At 40.1% G+C, this 17,590-nt stretch overlaps 1 protein-coding gene across 1 annotated transcript; it reads left to right on the plus strand.

The window, feature by feature from the left end:
* The first annotated feature begins 6,614 nt into the window (after window positions 1-6,614).
* On the plus strand, window positions 6,615-10,609 carry LOC145112917 (transcription initiation factor IIA large subunit-like). The gene is made up of 11 exons (XM_079049031.1): window positions 6,615-6,998; window positions 7,163-7,336; window positions 7,740-7,937; window positions 8,156-8,207; window positions 8,327-8,388; window positions 9,201-9,308; window positions 9,420-9,524; window positions 9,623-9,686; window positions 9,787-9,947; window positions 10,050-10,133; window positions 10,249-10,609. Exons 1-11 carry the CDS (start codon window positions 6,876-6,878, stop codon window positions 10,270-10,272), a joined length of 1,155 nt encoding a protein of 384 aa, XP_078905157.1. The 5' UTR covers window positions 6,615-6,875; the 3' UTR covers window positions 10,273-10,609.
* Window positions 10,610-17,590: the final 6,981 nt, after the last annotated feature.

Genomic DNA, 17,590 nt, shown 5'->3' on the forward strand with positions numbered 1-17,590 from the left:
TTTAATTACTATTGTACATTATGTTGTGATATTGTTCATGATGTCATCCACCCCCAGACATTTCCGCCATCCTGGTTTGGGGGTGTGACAGATCAGGAGTGGGTATTAGAAAACTTGGGACCCTTGAATAATTTAGATTTGGGCTCATTTGGAGGTGGATGATGTATTTGGATGATTCGGGTGTCTGATTTGTGTTTTTGAGCCAAATGGTATTTTGGTAATATGTCAGCTCGGGATTTTATGGAAATTGGATGTTTGTTCGGGAAATTATAAGGCAAGTATGAGTTGATTAAAGTGTAGAGATTCTTGTTACCTTTTCATGGATATATGGATCGTCGGAATCAGGTTTATAACGAAGAAGTTATGGCCTTCAGAAATGTTAAGGTTTGAGGGGAAACCCTAGTACGCGGGGTGTACCTAGGGAATACGCATGGCGTACTGATGTGAGGGGCATTACGCTGGGCGTAATGTGGTGTAATCTTAGCGTACTGCAAATATTGGATAGGGGGTGCGACACCTTGTACACTGGGCGTACGAGGAGTACGCGAGACATACGAGGGGGTGAATGAAAACCCTAAATTTTGATGTTGTACCCTATATAAGCGCATTAAGTCTTTTGGGTTGGCCTCTCTACCAGGCTCCAAGTCCCCAAAACCCTAAAAATCGTCCCTTAGCCTCCATGGTGGTGTTTTTGAGCTCATTAAGTGCATCTTGGTGTTTTGGGTCATTTTCAAGAAGATGGAGTTTGGTGCAAGGTTGTGGATCAAAGAAGAGCTTATGGATCCTCATTCTCTCCTTCATTTCCAGCTTGTTTGAGGTAAAAAGCTATGAACTTGTTCATTGTTGGCTTAAATCTATTATGTATGAGTTTTGGTTCATTTTTGGCCCCAAGAATGAGATCTAGTGGTTTGGTACCACTCCAGGAGCTATGAGTTTCCACTCTTGGTGTTTCTGAGGTTCTAGATTCATAAAGTTGTCTCCTTTAAGGTTTAGAATCACCCATGTATGAGATAGTGTCCATTTGGTGAAAGTATAATGCTATGTTTTGAAGTTGGGTTTTTTTGGGGTATGCATTCTAGACACTTGTTTGGACTCAGATCTGTGGTTTGGACTTCTGGACTTTAGCATTAAGAGCTTAATGGAGAATTTGGCTTAATGGATGAGTACGTTGGGCATACAAGTCTGTACGCCCAGCGTACAAGCCAAACAACGAGTACACCCCACGTACTCAATCATATGAGATTTTGCATGTTGGGCTTCAAGTTTGAGCTCTTAATGGGCCATCCGAGCACAAGTGTTTTGGACTAGGAAAAATGGTTGGGCTTTAGGGTAAGGGCCATGTAAGGGGTTTGGGCCCAATTTGAAAAATTGGGCCATAATTGGGCCTTGGTTGATTATTTGGCTTTTGGGCCTTTCAGATTGTGAGTTTGGGCCTTAGTCTTGGACCAAGCTATGTTAGGGGTAAAATGGTCTTTTTACCCCGAGTATGGATTTATGGTTATAAATTGTAACATCCTGTTTCGGATCATCCGTGATTTAGGGTTCGCGGGCTGCAACCCGGACATGAGGAAGCTTTGGGGATGCAACGAGTTGCTAGAAGCGTAGGGCTTCTCGCCACCTTTCCGTGGATACGAGGTTCATTAGAAACGGACTTATAGTGAAAGAGCTATGATAGTTTAAAGATTTGGCAAGTTTAGTATGTTGGGCGTACTAGGCACAGGGTGATTCTTAAGCGGAGCCACCTAGTACGCTGGGCGTACTAGCACAGGGTGGAAACCCTAAATGAGGGATGTGTCCCTATTTAAAGAACATGATGGCCTCATTTCTGGCCACCATTTCTAGCCTTCAACCCTCTCAAAACCCTAATATCCGTTCCTCTAGCTTGAGTGTCCATTTGTGAGCTTCCAAGTATTCTTGTGGTACCCTTGGAGTGAAGAAGGAGAATGGAAGAGAATGAAGTTGGAGTCCAGGCTTTGGATCTGAGCTTTTCTATGGTTGGAACATCATTTGAAGGTATAAAGCTCATAACTTTCTCATCATTTTTGAGTTGTACATAATATGGTCCATTTCAGGGTTTTTGGTCCCAAAGCTTGAAGCTTTATGAGTTGTTGAACTCCAGAGCCTAATATCTGTCCCTTTGAGTGTTTTTAATGGAGTGGATTCATAAAAATATGGAGTCTTGGACGTCAAATCCACCCCATGCATGAGATATGAGCATTTTTGGGAATAAAGAGTGAGAGTTTGTGTGTTTGGGACTTCCTCAGCCATGCAAAGGCTTAAAGTCATGAACTTTATGGAGTATGAGCCTTTAGGGAGTCCAGATCTGAGAGTATAGCTATGGTCTTAACGGGTTAAGACCAAGAGAGGGGATTAAGCAAAATTGGGCGTACGCCCAACGTAATTCCAGTACGCCCCGTGTACTGATCTAGTGTCCCTGATCAGGATTTGCGTGTACGCTTGTGTACGTTGAGCGTACCAAGGGAGGTACGCCCCGCGTAACCTTGCTGTGGGCTTTTTGGGCAAAATCTCTTATTGGGCCTGGATTTTGGACTTGTTGTATTAGAGATTTTGGATTAGAGGAATATATAAGTCTTGGGCCCTTGTGTTGGGCATTCCATTTGGATTTAAGTTAAGAGTTGGGCCGTGGGAGAGCCCATTTAGTATTGGGCCTTGGTGGGCCCAATGGGCTTGGGTTATTTATAGGTCGGGGAGTGGACTATCTTTAGACCTAATGAGTGAGAGTTTGGTCTTAGATCTTAATAGGGTTAATTGTGGGTTTTGGCTCAGAGTTAGAGGTTGGTGTGTAGCAGCAGCATTTATAGGAGCTGTTCGTCATCCGAGGTGAGTCTTCTCACTATACTTACCTAGTGTGGGAACCTTTGTGTGACCGGAGGGTCTTATGTGCTTATATTGAGTATTGTGATATCCTGCATTATGTCTATGTGATTTATGTTGGGTATTATTCTGAGCTTGCTGAGTTAGGACCGGAGGGTCCCACTGAGACACATTGATCGGAGGGTCTTATCTGAGTATAGCCATGAGAGGAAAAAGTGAAAGAAAAGAATGTTTTGGGATTATAATGAACATATTCAAAATTATAGGCCCTAATATGAAGGTTCTCGGCCCATTGGGCCCTTCTTATGGGTTCACGGCTCAAAGATGGTGAAGGGATGGGGTTTACGGCCCAAAAATAAGGAAGGAATGGGGTTTACGGCCCAATAGGGCTTGTGAACCCATTTACGGCCCATTAGGCCCATGATAATAAAGTGAGTTATTTTAGGCCCAACATGGCGCAAATGCTATGGTTTGATGAATATGGGTCTATTTAGGGTCCAAATAAGGTTCCTAGACCCAAAGTAATCAAATTGAGACTTTATTGGCCCATTAGGCCCAATAAGAGGATCCTGGTCCATCTTGAGGTGAACTGGGTTATTTGGGTTTCAAACCCACAATTGAGTATTTGAGATGTATTAAATTAGGTTTTGGACTTCACTTAGGAGTTTTGATTCAAATGGATGTTTTTGAGTGAGCATAGAACATGATATCCACTTAGATTACAAGTTTTACAAGAGTTGATGTTTACATGAAAACATAATTTCCTAGCTAAAAATGCTAGTTGTGACAATTTATCTCTGTGATTATGGCATGTGTTGTGTGTTATTATGTTTGTATGTTTATACCGGGCGGGGCCCGATGCCAGGCGGGGCCCGATGCCAGACGGGGCCTGATGTGACATCCCCAAAATCACGGCCAGAAAAGACCGGTTTCATTTATGCTTTTTAAAATAGTTTCAGAGTAAATCATTTGATTTAAAAGAGTTGCGGAATTTGTTCCCAAAAACAAAATATGATAAAATAATATTTACCAAAGCATTTCATCAAGAGATGCATTTTCATTATATAACAATATTCGGGATGTCATGTTCCGATAAACAGACCAAAAGCATAAACAACAAAAGATAGACCATACAACAGTTACATATAACAACTGGTCTAATATCAAAAGATCTTGATAAGTCATCCAACTTATGCTCTCGCGCCACTACCTGTAATACAACAAAACTGAGTGGGTCAGGCTTGGGAGCCTGGTGAGCATATAGGGTTTTCAACCCACAATAAATAATTATATTTAGTTCATCAACCAACAATAACCCGATTACCCATTCCCGTTATCCTCACTTTATGTCCCTAAAACAACAACTATTACAAGGGACCTAATCTAGGATTTTCATCGGGACGGACATTACTGCAAAGGGGTTTCCTTAACAATAGATGTCCTAAAGGCAACCATGAGGGGGATAGAGTACACCGGTGAACACATCGTTCACAACACCTACAGGTTATGAGCCTGCTAGTGTTCCATTGGACTGTCTAGAAAGAGTCCGTGGTCGTCATCCATACTCCGCTAGATGACTAGATCAACAACAACATCGAGGTCTCTCATCATTTTATTTTATCACACACCAACTGTCTACCCATGTTCTACCCAACATATTAGTAGATAAAATATATACATTTATATACAGCTTAAAACCTGTACAAAACATCCGTTCAACAACTAGTTCAAATAAACAAATAATATATAAACACATAGCACGTATTTTATAAAGAATACTTCATATCTATGTGTTAGAAGAAAACGAATATACACTCACATGATAACACGATGATCGGACAACACCTCGTCTCTTAAAATAAACTTTTCCGATGGAACCAGGATGTTTTCCTTGAAAACCGGGCCTTTCGCGGGCAGAGTTTCGGTTCGGAAACTTCGCTTCTCGGGATCTTCGGGGCTTCGGGACTTGCTTCGGGGCTCGGGATGATACCGGGGCTTCAGGGGGGTTAAAATAGGGCTTAGAGAGAGTATCGGGAGTGGGAGAGAAGAGATTGAGCAACCAAACTCGGCTGCCCCTTGAATTCTATTTATAGGGCCAGCATTCTGTACTCACGTCGTGAGTTTTAAGTGTTCACATCGTGAGCACAGTAGGTCATTGTGTTCGTCATTCGTCCACTTGCTCTGGAGGACGTCCAGTCTGTTCTCACGTCGTGAGCACTGTGCTCACCTCGTGAGTTCTGACACAGCCTCGAATAATGTGTTCCGAACTTCAGAAATTCATATCTTTCGCATACGAGCTCTGTTTTCGACGTTATTTATATCCACGCGTAGGTGAGATTATGCTCTACAACTTTCATTTAGACTCCGTCGGCTAATTTTGACTTTATTTTTATTATATTATTTTTAGTAGGTCGGGACAGGAAAACTCCGTTATAAATCCATAACTTCTTCACCCGACGTCCGTTTTCGTCTGTCTTTTTATCGTTGGACTACTATCGATGAGATCTTCAATTCTCATTTAGAAAGTTTTGGCTAAATATCACTCGATCTCAAAATCGAACTTCGGGCTGCATACTGCTAAGCTGAAACTTAGAAAAATCATAACTTCCTCATACGAAGTCAGATTTGGGCATTCTTTTTATGCACGCTCTCGGTTTAACGTATTCTACGACTTTCATTTAGATTACTAAGGCTAGATATCGCTCTATCTTATATTCATATTTTACGTCATTCAGCGTCGTGCCGGTTCTGTCGTGAAACTTCGACATGTCATAACTTCTTCGTTATAACTCGGATTTCGGCATTCTTTATATATTCGGAAACCTTGCCACGACCACTACCACATCCTTCATAGATATCGGGTTTATCTAACATTTCATTTTGACGCTTATTTTTATCCTTAATTCATTTAAGCCATATAATTAAGCAATTAAGCATAAAACACATAATACTCAAATAATACATTCTTATTATTTCAAAATGGATTACAAAGGTCAACCTAAACTATCACATCATCATTAATGCCTGACCCAGAAACACGGGCGTTACACCTGATGACTGAAAGATCTGTATATCGAGCGGGGCTCGATGCCGGCGGGGCCCGATGCCGGACGGGGTCCGATGCCGGGCGGGGCTCGATGTCGGGCGGGCCCATTATGTGCTTAATTATGTATGATATGAGGTATCTTGGGGAACTCACTAAACTTTGTGCTTACAGTTTTCAGTTTATGTTTAAGGTATTTCGGTTTTCAAATGGAAGAGCTCGGGATGATTGCAGAGCACACACCACATGTTTCCGCATTCTGTGATTTACTATGATTCGACGATGTTTTGATAAATCTTGATTACCTTGGTTTTATGGAAGTGTTATGTATTAACAATTTATTAATCTAAAAACGAAAAATTTTATGTCATTATTTTTGGGACGTTACACAAGTAATTACCCACAAGAAGAAGACGGGGTGGGGAAGAAGACAACGTGGGTTGTTATTTATATTATTTTCTTTTATTTTTTATCAAGAAATTTTATTTATAGAAAAATATAAAAGAAATTTAAAAAGATATAAAAATCCTTTCATATAGGTGAGATACAACCATGATAAAAATTGAAACTACAAGGATCTTTCCCTAAGATCGAAAAAAACTAAGGTCTAAATATGGTATTCTGAAAAATCATAGGGACTATTTTGTGAAGATTTGTCTTTTTTAGGAGACTACAAGGGCTTACTCGAAAATATTGGATGAAAAGAAGTAGCTTTGGGCAACTAGTTTGAATGGGAGGATGGGAAACAGGCGTACGAGTGACGGAGTATCAAGACACGTAGACCCTTCGCACATATAAACGGATGCAAACCTATTTATATTCCCCTCTTTATTCCCTTTTCTGTTCCGCACCCCCAATCTCTCCCATCGTTTCACCGCCGTTCTCCTCCACCGTTTCCAAGCCCTAAACCTTCCCCAATCTCCAATTCATCATCTCCAAATCCAATTTTCACTACCTAGGGTTTTTCTGTCAGCCAGGGGTTTCAAGGATCCGGGAAATGGCAAGCTCGACGACCAGCACTGTCTATATCCAAGTCATCGAGGACGTCATCAACAAAGTCCGAGAAGAATTCATCAACAATGGTGGTCCTGGCGAAGGCGTCCTCAGCGAACTTCAAGGAGTGAGTGTTTTTTTTCCGATGTCGACCAAATCGGGCGGATTTTTTCTAGTATAGATCTAGTTTTACGGGGTTTTGATTTCGTTGCTGTGATGTTTATTTGGATCTGTTTTTGTGAAATTCATACCGTTTGTTTACTGTTTTGGTGGTTCTGGTATTTTGGTTAGTTATGGGAGTTGAAGATGATGCAAGCTGGGGCTATAGTGGGTCCGATTGACAGATCTGCTGTCGCCAAGTCGATGGCCCCTGGGGCTACATCGAACACTGTTCATGATCTTAATGTTCCATATGAAGGGCCGGAAGAGTATGAAACTCCCACCGCTGATTTACTTTTCCCTCCGGTGAGTATCTGTTAGCTCATAACTTATGCGAACAATTATACCTACATGTACCGGATGCTTGGACTTCTTTATAAGTGGATACCGATGCAATTGTTCATGCTAATTCATTGCTCTGAGAAAATTGCAGCATATAGAAGTTAGGCCTTTGTTGCTTTTAGATTCACTTAGGGTAGATGAGTATATAAAGAATCTCCGAATGCGTGTACATTTCCTGTTCATAATTGTGTAGCTTAGTTATGCGAAAGAGAACAACTTTGTTGAGAGTAAAGAAGGAAACTTGGTTATGCATCCGAAATATCGGGGGTCAACCAAGTGTATTTATGATGAAATATTGGGCTGTCTTTATTTCATTTATTGTTCATACTTTCATGGTTTGTTTCCTTAAGTTTGTTGTTATCTGCAGACACCATTGCAGACTCCAATGCAAACACCTTTGCCTGTTCAAACACCCTTACCAGGAACAGCTCCAACACCTTTACCAGGGACCATGGACAATTACAATATACCTACTGGTGGTACCCCCATTACCCCAAGTGATTATCCTTCCATAAACGAGAATGGAGTTTCAGATGGCAAATCTGGGAGGCCTAACACATACATGGCAAGTGCATCTTTCTTATCCTCTTCATTGCTTTATGTAGAAAATATAGTTGTTGGTCGAATCGTTTCATCTGCATTTTATTTTATTATATTACATTGGTATCTTCATTTTCATTTCAGATGATTATAGGGGTACTCTAATGCCCCCATTCAAAACAAAAATTTCTTTTGTGATTGAAGTTGTAGAGGTTATACATTAAAGTTTTATTTTTTGTGCAGCAACCACCATCTCCTTGGCTGAACCAAAGGCCCCCTCTTGATGTGAATGTTGGTAATGTCTCTCTCTCTCTCTCTCTCTCTCTCAATGGTGATATTAAACATGTATAAATATTTAAACGTATGCATGTATTGTATATCTACCCTAATTTACTAAATCTTTTATTGTTGCAGCTTATGTGGAAGGACGTGAAGATGCTGACAGAGGAGGAGCAGCCAATCAACCAACAACTCAGGTTACCATAGTGATGTTATTGTCATTTAAAAATCTTGTCAGCTTTCCCTTGATAATTTCATGTGTTCAAAGGCAGAGACAAGTTTTGTTGGCGTCTTTTTCTTGTCATTTATTCCATGATTATAAGCTCAACCACTTGTTTGTTTATATGTTCAAAAATAGGGTTTCTAAATACCGATAAGACGAGTTCACTTTTAGCTGACAATCATAAGATGTCAATTACCCAAATGCGTTTGTATCACAATAAATGCAAACATTCAACAACATATACTCATTTAAAGTGTCATTAATGACATAGTCGTTGTTTTCATCCATATAAAAAGAACAATACCCTTTTCTCTATGTGTTTTCAAGAATACCATGTGGCTAATAGTTAGGAAACAACCTTCGCCAATGGCAATATGTTCCTCATATTTTGAAGCATTAGTTTCCAAATGGAAAGATTTGGTGTTTACAATATTGATAGCTACGTGTAGTTGTTTTGCACACTATTATTATCTTGTCTTCTTTTGAAAAGATACTCATACCCCTTTAATAGCTCATTTAAGAAAGATAAGGACAAATATTTCTGACCTATATCGTTTCATTTCATTCTTTATGTTGGAAAGTTGCTTCACCTTTAGAAAAAGTCAACTGAAACTATATTACAAAAGCGGAAACAGGAAACAGAAAATATGTGGTTTGGTTTTGGTCCATGATTGAAGCAGCAAGTCTTTCTTAACGATGGCTGTTGATTAAATCTTGGATATCTTTCTTTTATGTTTATGTTTATAGTGTAATGTAAGTGTTTGATAAATCTTACATTAATTGCAGGATTTCTTTCTTTTATCTGGAAAGCGTAAGAGGGATGAGTTTCCTTCACAATATCGCCCCTCGGGCGGATATATTCCTCAGCAAGATGGCGCAGCTGATAAACTTGAGGTATTATATTATATCTTTTAATTTAATTAACACATCTCATGTTTAATGTTTTTTTTTATTCCATATAATATTAATATAAGATAAGATGTGTTTGTTTGTTTGTGAACTCAGATTGGCGAAGGGAGCAATAGTATTGTTGTTGGTGGTAATAATAGGATTCCTCAACTGGATGGACCTATTCCTGATCCCTATGATGATGCACTCTCTACACCAAATGTAATAATCCTTTTTTTTTTTAAGAGCCATAGAAATGTAGTTACTTGTTTGTTAAGTTAACTAAATGATTTGTTTTGACTTTTTACTTTTGAGTGAAGATCTACAACTATCAAGGAGTTGTGAGTGAAGACTATAATGTAGCCAACACACCTGCCCCACAAGGTAAACTACCTATAACCTATCTTAATTAATGCTTCATCTTCTGGTTTTTAGGAATCTGAAATTGGTATTTTTTTTTTTTTTTTTTTTTTTTTGTGTTCAGAGCTGCAAGCAGCGACTCCTGCGATGGTGAATCAGAATGATATTTTAGATGACGATGAAGATGAGCCTCTGAACGAGAATGACGATGATGATGATCTTGATGACGTGGACCAAGGCGAGGAACTAAACACACAGCATTTGGTCCTGGCCCAGTTCGACAAGGTACATCACATACATACATACATACATATACATATATTATACTATATACGTAGGCATAAAAGGTACAAGTCTCTAATGCATGATGATGAAACTTGTTGGCAGGTGACTCGAGCCAAGAGCAGGTGGAGGTGCACTCTCAAGGATGGCATTATGCACATAAACAACAAAGATGTTTTGTTCAATAAGGTTTCTCCTCTCTCTCTCTCTCTCTCTCTCTCTTTTTAAAAAAATATATATATTCCCACTGTTGCAAGATAAATTATTGGAGTAATTGTGAAAATTGGTTTCGTGTGTGTTTCAGGCGACTGGAGAGTTTGACTTCTGATTATGCCTGTTGCTGAGTCATGAGAAAAGTATGTAGAGAAATGACTTTGTCGTCTCTTTTAAGAATCCAAAAAAAAAAAAAAAAAAAAAAAATGGAGGTGATTGAAGGGTTTTCTGAGTCAAACAGATTTGTATATAAAGTCGGAGAGCTTTTTGTTTGCTTTGGCCCTAGTATTTATGGGCTATCTTTTAGTTCCATGAAAAAACCAAACAAACTACATGCCTTTCATTCATGGAACTAACTAGTAGTAATTCCCGTTGATGATTGTACCTTTTGGATTTTGGTCAACTTTTATATCCAACTCAACTACATTATTTAACTCAACTTTATTTATTTATCCCCTCGTGTTGTGCTTGTGCCCTTGATTCGGGAGTTTATGGATAGATACTACTACTAGTAAAACGCCCACTTAAATCATTATATTATATTTAGATAATAAACTTAAATTGTCATTATTATAATAGAATCTTTAAATAATTATATTTCATATATCAACAAAAAATACTAGAGAAATAGAAAGTGAATTTGTTATCAACCTAATTCCACCCATGTTAATGTATTACGTGTTTTAACTACTACATCATTTTAGCAAAGGTTTGTTGTCTTATGTCTAGCGGTCATGTAGCAACACTTGAATTTAATAATTGCAATAAAATTACGAATAACCTTTTATTTGAATTTTAATAATAGCTTTAATAAGTGATCCATGATAAAGGAAAAGTTAACTCAGGAACATATTGTTTCAACTGATGGATACTGACTATTTCACCAACCCCCTCTACTCCTATATAGACCGTCACACAACATAAGATATTGGTTCACCAAATAACATCATTCAATCACTTTTTCTTTTAAGGAAAAAAGAAAGTGGAAATTGCTTGCATCCAAAAGACAGTGAAATGGAGCAAACTAGAGTGTCTAATGTGTATAAGTTGTGGTTGTCATGCTTTCCGGGAAACCCAAAGATAATGTTGTAGAAGTTACAACATGTCGTGATAGGATCATGGCTATCAAGGTTATAGTGGAGGAGGAGGTGCTTCTAGGACTCATTGGGCAATATGGTTAGAAGTTATTCAAAGGACTAGTATGGTCTTAGGGGAGACTTCAATAGTCATATAGGTATAGAGTCAGATGTGTATTCGGGTGTGCATGGGGGATACGGTTTTGTCACTAGGAATGACGAGGGTCGCTCTCTCCTTGAGTTTGCTACGACTCATGATATGGTGGTCACAAGTTCATGTTTTAAAAAGAAGGATGCACAACTAATCACTTTTCAGAGTGGATGGAATTTCATTCAAAGATGGGGGAGGTACTAGTGGTAGCACATGGAACATCAATCCCTCCGTAACACCCGTTTTCCGAAGAAGGTTGGCCAAAATTAAAGGAAACAAAATAAGGTTTTTGGAGCAAACCCTTAGCTACGACGTGGGGCATGGATGCCCGCAACATGGCGTGAAATTAATGGATTGTGTATTTAGAGGGCCACTACGGCGTGGCAACGGTAGCAGCCCAAACCCATTTTTTTAGGGTTTCTCCCATATTTAAGCCCTTTACCTCCTATTCTAGGCCACTTCTTTCAGCTTCCATCTCCCCATTCTGAAACCCTAGCCTCGTTTCCTTAATTTTGAGGTTGGTGACTCTATCTTGAGGTTGTTTGCTTCATTTGGTGAAACTTGGAGAAGGAAGCGGTTCATTTTGGTGCAAGGAAGCAAGGAGCAAGCGTGGATCCAAGATCTTCTTCAGATTTCAGAGTTGTTGGATGTAAAAAGTTCATACCTTGTCATTTGTTCTTCTTGTTTCTAGTATGAACACATTTTTGGATGTTTTGGTCTCATTATTGAGTGCTCTTGGAGTTTGAGGAACTCCAGAGCTTGATGTGGTGCTCATCTGGTCATGAACTTCTGAGTTAGTGAGAAAAAGGTCTCAGCTTGAGTGTTCTTAACCCCATGTTTGAGTTTTGGTCATATTAAAGACTTAATGAACTTAGGGTTTAAGATCTTGTCTTATGGTGAGGTCCTAATGGATAAAGTTTGAAACGTTGTCCATTAAGTCAGTGTGGATAAGTAGATCTGAAATTATGAGCTTAGATCTAAAAGGATTAAGCTCTTAATGAGAAAAATGGTAATTCTCCAGTGGCCACGACGTGGCGAAGGTAGCCACGACATGGTGAAGTCAAAATTTGCGACTATCTTGTTCTGATCTGGCCACGACGTGGCCAAGGAGGGCCACAACGTGACAATGCCATGCATGTTGACTGTTTGACCTTGTGTTCCCATGACGTGGCAAAGGAGGTCTACGACGTGGCGTTGTCTTTGACCAAATTGACCGTTGACTTTTTAACCAGTTTGACTTAGGGTCAAACAGGAAGGATTTTGTAATGCCCTGTTCCGAATCGTTTCCTAATTCGGGGCTGTGGCCCAAAGACGAGTTATCATCAGGATTAGGGCCTTTGAGGAAAAGAGATTTAGACCCATTTGGTGTGGGTAATGTAATTTAGATGATTCGGGAGTTCGGTTTATGTTTTGGAGCCAAGGGGTATATCGGTAAAGTTTCAGTTCGGGCTTTTATGGAAATTGGATTTTAGTTCGGGAAATTTTAAGGCAAGTATGAGTTGATAGAAGCATAGAGCTTCTCGTTACCTTTTTGTGGATATAAGGATTGTCGGAAACGAACTTATATAGAAGAAGTTATGGCCTTCGGAAGATGGTAGGGTTTATGGCTAACCCTAGTACGCGCGGCGTACATAGGGAGTACACGGGGCATACTAGGGATGAGGATCGTGAAACCCTTGAGGAGTACGCTGAGCATAATGGGAGTACGCAGGGCGTACTCAAGTTTCATGCAAACCGTAATTTAGGGTCTTGGACCCTATTTAAGCTTCTTATCTTATCACCAAACCCTAATATCTTCAGCCTCAATCCCTTTTAAACCCTAGATTCGAACCCGAAGTGCATTTGGTGATTTCTGAGCTTGATAAGTGATTTGTGGGTGTTTGTGGTGAATAAGAAGAAGAAGAAGAACACTTGGAGGAGTGGCTTGAGCTTGTAGATCTAGGAGTATCTTCTTATTTGCAAGCTTTCTAAGGTAAAAAGCTTATACCTTGATGATCATCTAGGTTGGATCTACTTTACGGTGTTTCTTTGGCATTTTTGAGTCCTTTGATGTAAAGATGAGCTTTTGATCTACTCCAGAAGTAGTGGATGCTAGATATAAGCTCCAATAAGGTCTCTTGTTCATAAAAATGGAAACTTTATGGAAGACTTTGGTTCATGCAAGTATTAAGACCCTTATTAAGTTCCTTTTTAAGTGTTGAGTCCCATTAAGGCATGTATAAAGTTGGCAACTTTATTGGTTAAGGCCTTGTCTAGGGATCAGATCTATGTTTTGGACATCTTGGCTTAACCCATTAAGAGCTTAAAGTTGGTTTTGGGCTTCTGAAGAGTACATTGGGTGTAAATAGAGGTACGCTCAATGTAATGCTGGATTATGCATTACTCGTTTGTACTTCGTGCTTCAGGTCTGAGTACGCGGGGTGTACGTCTCGATTACGCAGGGCGTACTCCCCCGTTCAGCTATTTTAGGCCTTGTTGGGCTATCGGGCTTCTGTTTTTTTACCATTGTTAGGCTGTGGACTTTCTTGGTATTGGTCCCATGAGGGTTTTTAGGCTCAATTTGGAAGTTGGGCCATATTGGGCTTTCGGTTGCCATTTTTGGGCTTTTTGTGTAATTAGGTTCGGCCTTGGTTTTGGGCCAAGTGAGAAAAGGGCAAAATGGTCTTTTACCCTTTAGGAAGTTGGTTTATGGAGTGGGCCTCGGATTTTGGGTTTTGGGATAATTATTGATTAAGATTTGTATTTATTGTTAGTTGGCGCGAGGTTATACGGTCCAGCGACCCGAGCAGTCATTTGATTATCAACGGATTGAGGTGAGTTTCCTCACTGTGTTTAGCAGGTCGAAGGCACCAATGCCGACCCATGGTTTATTATATTAGGATGCTAGATATTTGCGTGACTCTTGCATGTGTTATGCGCTTGTATGCTTACCGGGCAAGGCCCGATGTCGGGCGGGGCCCGATGACTATTCTGTATGCTATTATGTTTGTGATTATCGCATGTGTTGTATGATTATATGTTTATATATTTATATGTATACCGGGCGGGTCCCGATGACTGACAGATGTGTATACCGAGTGGGGCCCGATGCTGGGCTGGGCCCGATGACGGGCAGGGCCCATTATGTGTTTATTATGTATGGTATGTGGTATTTTGGGGAACTCACTAAGCTTTGTGCTTACGGTTTTTATGTTTATGGTTTCAGGTACTTCCGGTTCAAAAGGGAAGGGCTCGGCTTGATCGCAGCGCATCCACCCATGTTTCCGCATTATGATGATTTTGGGATTCTACTTTGATAACTGTTTTCTTATAAAGTACTTTTGAATATTTAGAAAAAAAGATATTGAATGTTGACTTAAATATAATCAATATTTTGGTTGATTAAAAATGAAATTTTTACCACATAATTTCTGGGATGTTACAAATTGGTATCAGAGCCTTGGTTTGAGGGATTCAGGCACACTCTCGGGTATGTCTGAACTCAAACTGAGGAATTGATAATATTTTGAAAGAAAAATGAGTTTCTAAAGGATTTTGTAAAAGGGAATAAACTTCTAAAATGATTTTATAAAGACGGAGGGGGTGTGATACGTGCAATCAGTCGAGCTCAAGTAAGTGATTCCCAGAATACCCATACATGTTTGTTATGATATATGTTATGAGAATTGCATGCTAGGACGAGAGTAGGGATACTTTCAGGAATTGCATGATAGATTGACCTGATATGTGATGCCTTGTAACCTAGGAAGCATTGGATGCTATGCTAGATTGGGAATATGTATTGGTATCGGTAATTGCTAAGTGTATGCTTTAAAAGCTGTATACGACCCTATAATGATTGATTTGTCCTTATTTCTTGTTCCTTGTTTGCTTGTGGTCCTAGGGTAGAGTCTTTTATTCGACAGTCTATTTGATCTTGTATTTTGTATAACTTGCATGCATAAAGCAATCGACAGTGAGTGTGGAAATTCCTAGCATGGGTTGTAGTATGTGAGCCTGAATGTTCTTTGGTTATTCTATCGATTGGAGTGCTACTGCATGAATGCTGCTTGCTTTGTGCTTTGTGGAACTCTTAAGTGATGTGAGTTAGCTACTAAGTGAATATGTTAAGTCACACGTGACAAAGGTTGAATAATCTCAGAGTGATGAATTTATCCTATTGTGCAGCTCTCGTTTGAGTCTAACCGTTGTAGGGTTGAGTCTTTTACTCGAAGGATTATCTAAGCTTTGTTGCATGTGATTGTATTCATGAGGTAGTTAGCTGGCATTATGGGGAGTTCTTCAGCAGCTGATGGAAAGGTGAGGTCGGAGACCTAGGAAAGCCTAGGAAGTGCTTCAGTGGGTTTAGTTGCACTATTTAGCGAGAATTTAGAGTATCAATTTGAGAAGGTGACTTAGAGGATTTAGGATGATTCTTGAGGAAACTATGGATATGTGTGGAAAGTAGTATTAGGCCCGTACTAATGAAAGCACAGGATCCATACTCGAATCGGGGAGAGTTTCGAAGAATCAAGGAAGCATGTGGGATGAGGACTCTTGAGTATGTTCTAATCATTTGCATGTTTGTTTTCAGTATGGTGATGAGCACTCAGGAAAAGGGTTTGGGTTATGGTTCTAGCTCAGGTGCAGGTACTGGGCCGATCGATGAATGGATGCGGGAGTTCATCTCGTCGAAGATTACCCGCGGTATTTTGGAGCAGACTCCTGTGATCTTTGGTTCGGTCAAGTAGGAGACTTTGGAACTCTTGGATGGTCGTCTCGGGGATTTTCAGACTGAGATTGTAGCAGGACAGTTGGGGGCGCCTCAGGAGCTCAAGGCTTGTGGAGCTCTAGAATCCTTCGAGAAAGAGGATCCTACTGCTAGCTCTTGTCGTGAGGGATCGGAGGTGGGTTATGCATCAAGCTTTACGTGAGATCGATCCCATGATTAGATTGCCACCGAGGTTTCACGATATTTATGCGAGGAGTTACCCGACATCATCGGTCGTGTCACTGAGAGATTGGTTGACAGGTTTGAGGGTCGGATCTTGGCTGTTCAGGCGGTGGATGGGGTGGTCGAGGTGACTCAGGAGCAAGAGTTTGGTTTGGAGAGGCGAATGGGGAAGAGGAAGCAGACTCATGGTCCGACTTGGCTAACAACACTTGAGTAGTTGGATGTTTCCATGTCTAGAGTTAGAGACACGAGGGGCCACGATGTTCATACGAAGGATGAAGGAGCACATGAGCGTGTGCGCGTCAAGTCTAAATATGGCAGGTGCGGATGGAAGGGTCACATCTGCCAAGAATGAACTCTGGAGGTCATCAATGTCATCAACCTGGCCATATCAGGGCGAAGTGCCCACGCTTAGTGGTTAGGGCAGCTCGGGTTCCATCGCAGGTGCTTCGGCAGGAAGGGGAGGCCAGAATTTGATCAGATGCTATTGTGGGTATGTTATCTTTCGATTTCCTATTAATTATTATCAATATTTATATTGTTTTAGAATCTTGTTTGGGTATCGGTAAACATTATCTTTGGCTTAGTTCTCTGTTATTGCCTGGGTTATATCATCAAGAGTTGTTATATGCCATTTTGCATGCCAAGAGTCATTAGTGTTGGATTAGTGTCTAAGTCCATAACTATTTTGGTATGTACTTGACCCGATTATGAGCATGGTCCTTTTGGGTTGCCTTCACCATAGCAATATGTAGGATGAATTAAGGAGAGAAAGGTTTAATTATGATTTATTAATATATTATAAGAATAATATATTAAAGGAGAAATCATATTGTTTAACTAATATTAGTCAAGAATTAATTAAGAATTAATTTTGTGACTAAAAGAGATTAATTAAATTAAGGAGACTGATATTGTAATTATAAGATAGTTACAAAGTTGGGGCTTTGGATCCATTGGATGGCAATGGACGAATTCTATATGGAGGTCCATAAAGAAATCGTCCAAGGGCCTTCTGGAATGGTCCATTGGATTGCTTAAGGCCTAAGCAGTCAGATTAGGGTTTCCTAGTTGTAAACCCTAATAGCCTACATGTATATAAAGGACCCTTAAGCCCCAAAAACGTGGACAACTAATCCTTTAGGGTTTCCAGCCGTTTTTGGTGCCTCCTCTCTCCTCCCTCTTCATCCAAGTTGCTTAGTGGTGTTTGTGACTCCATTAGAGGTGCAACACTTGAGGCACTAAGCTTTCTGAAGCAAATCAAAGCAAGGAA

This window comes from Lactuca virosa, chromosome 5, assembly GCF_052849685.1.
Source record: "Lactuca virosa cultivar CGN04683 chromosome 5, Lactuca_virosa_CGN04683_v6, whole genome shotgun sequence".
Lineage (NCBI taxonomy): Eukaryota > Viridiplantae > Streptophyta > Magnoliopsida > Asterales > Asteraceae > Lactuca > Lactuca virosa.

Bases quoted from the DNA above. Each gene is read 5' to 3' on its own strand.
- LOC145112917 (XM_079049031.1), top strand. From the start codon at position 6,876: ATGGCAAGCTCGACGACCAGCACTGTCTATATCCAAGTCATCGAGGAC. The intron at 8,208-8,326 runs GTAATGTCTCTC...TTATTGTTGCAG, and splicing joins CCCTCTTGATGTGAATGTTG to CTTATGTGGAAGGACGTGAA. The intron at 9,948-10,049 runs GTACATCACATA...ACTTGTTGGCAG, and splicing joins TCCTGGCCCAGTTCGACAAG to GTGACTCGAGCCAAGAGCAG.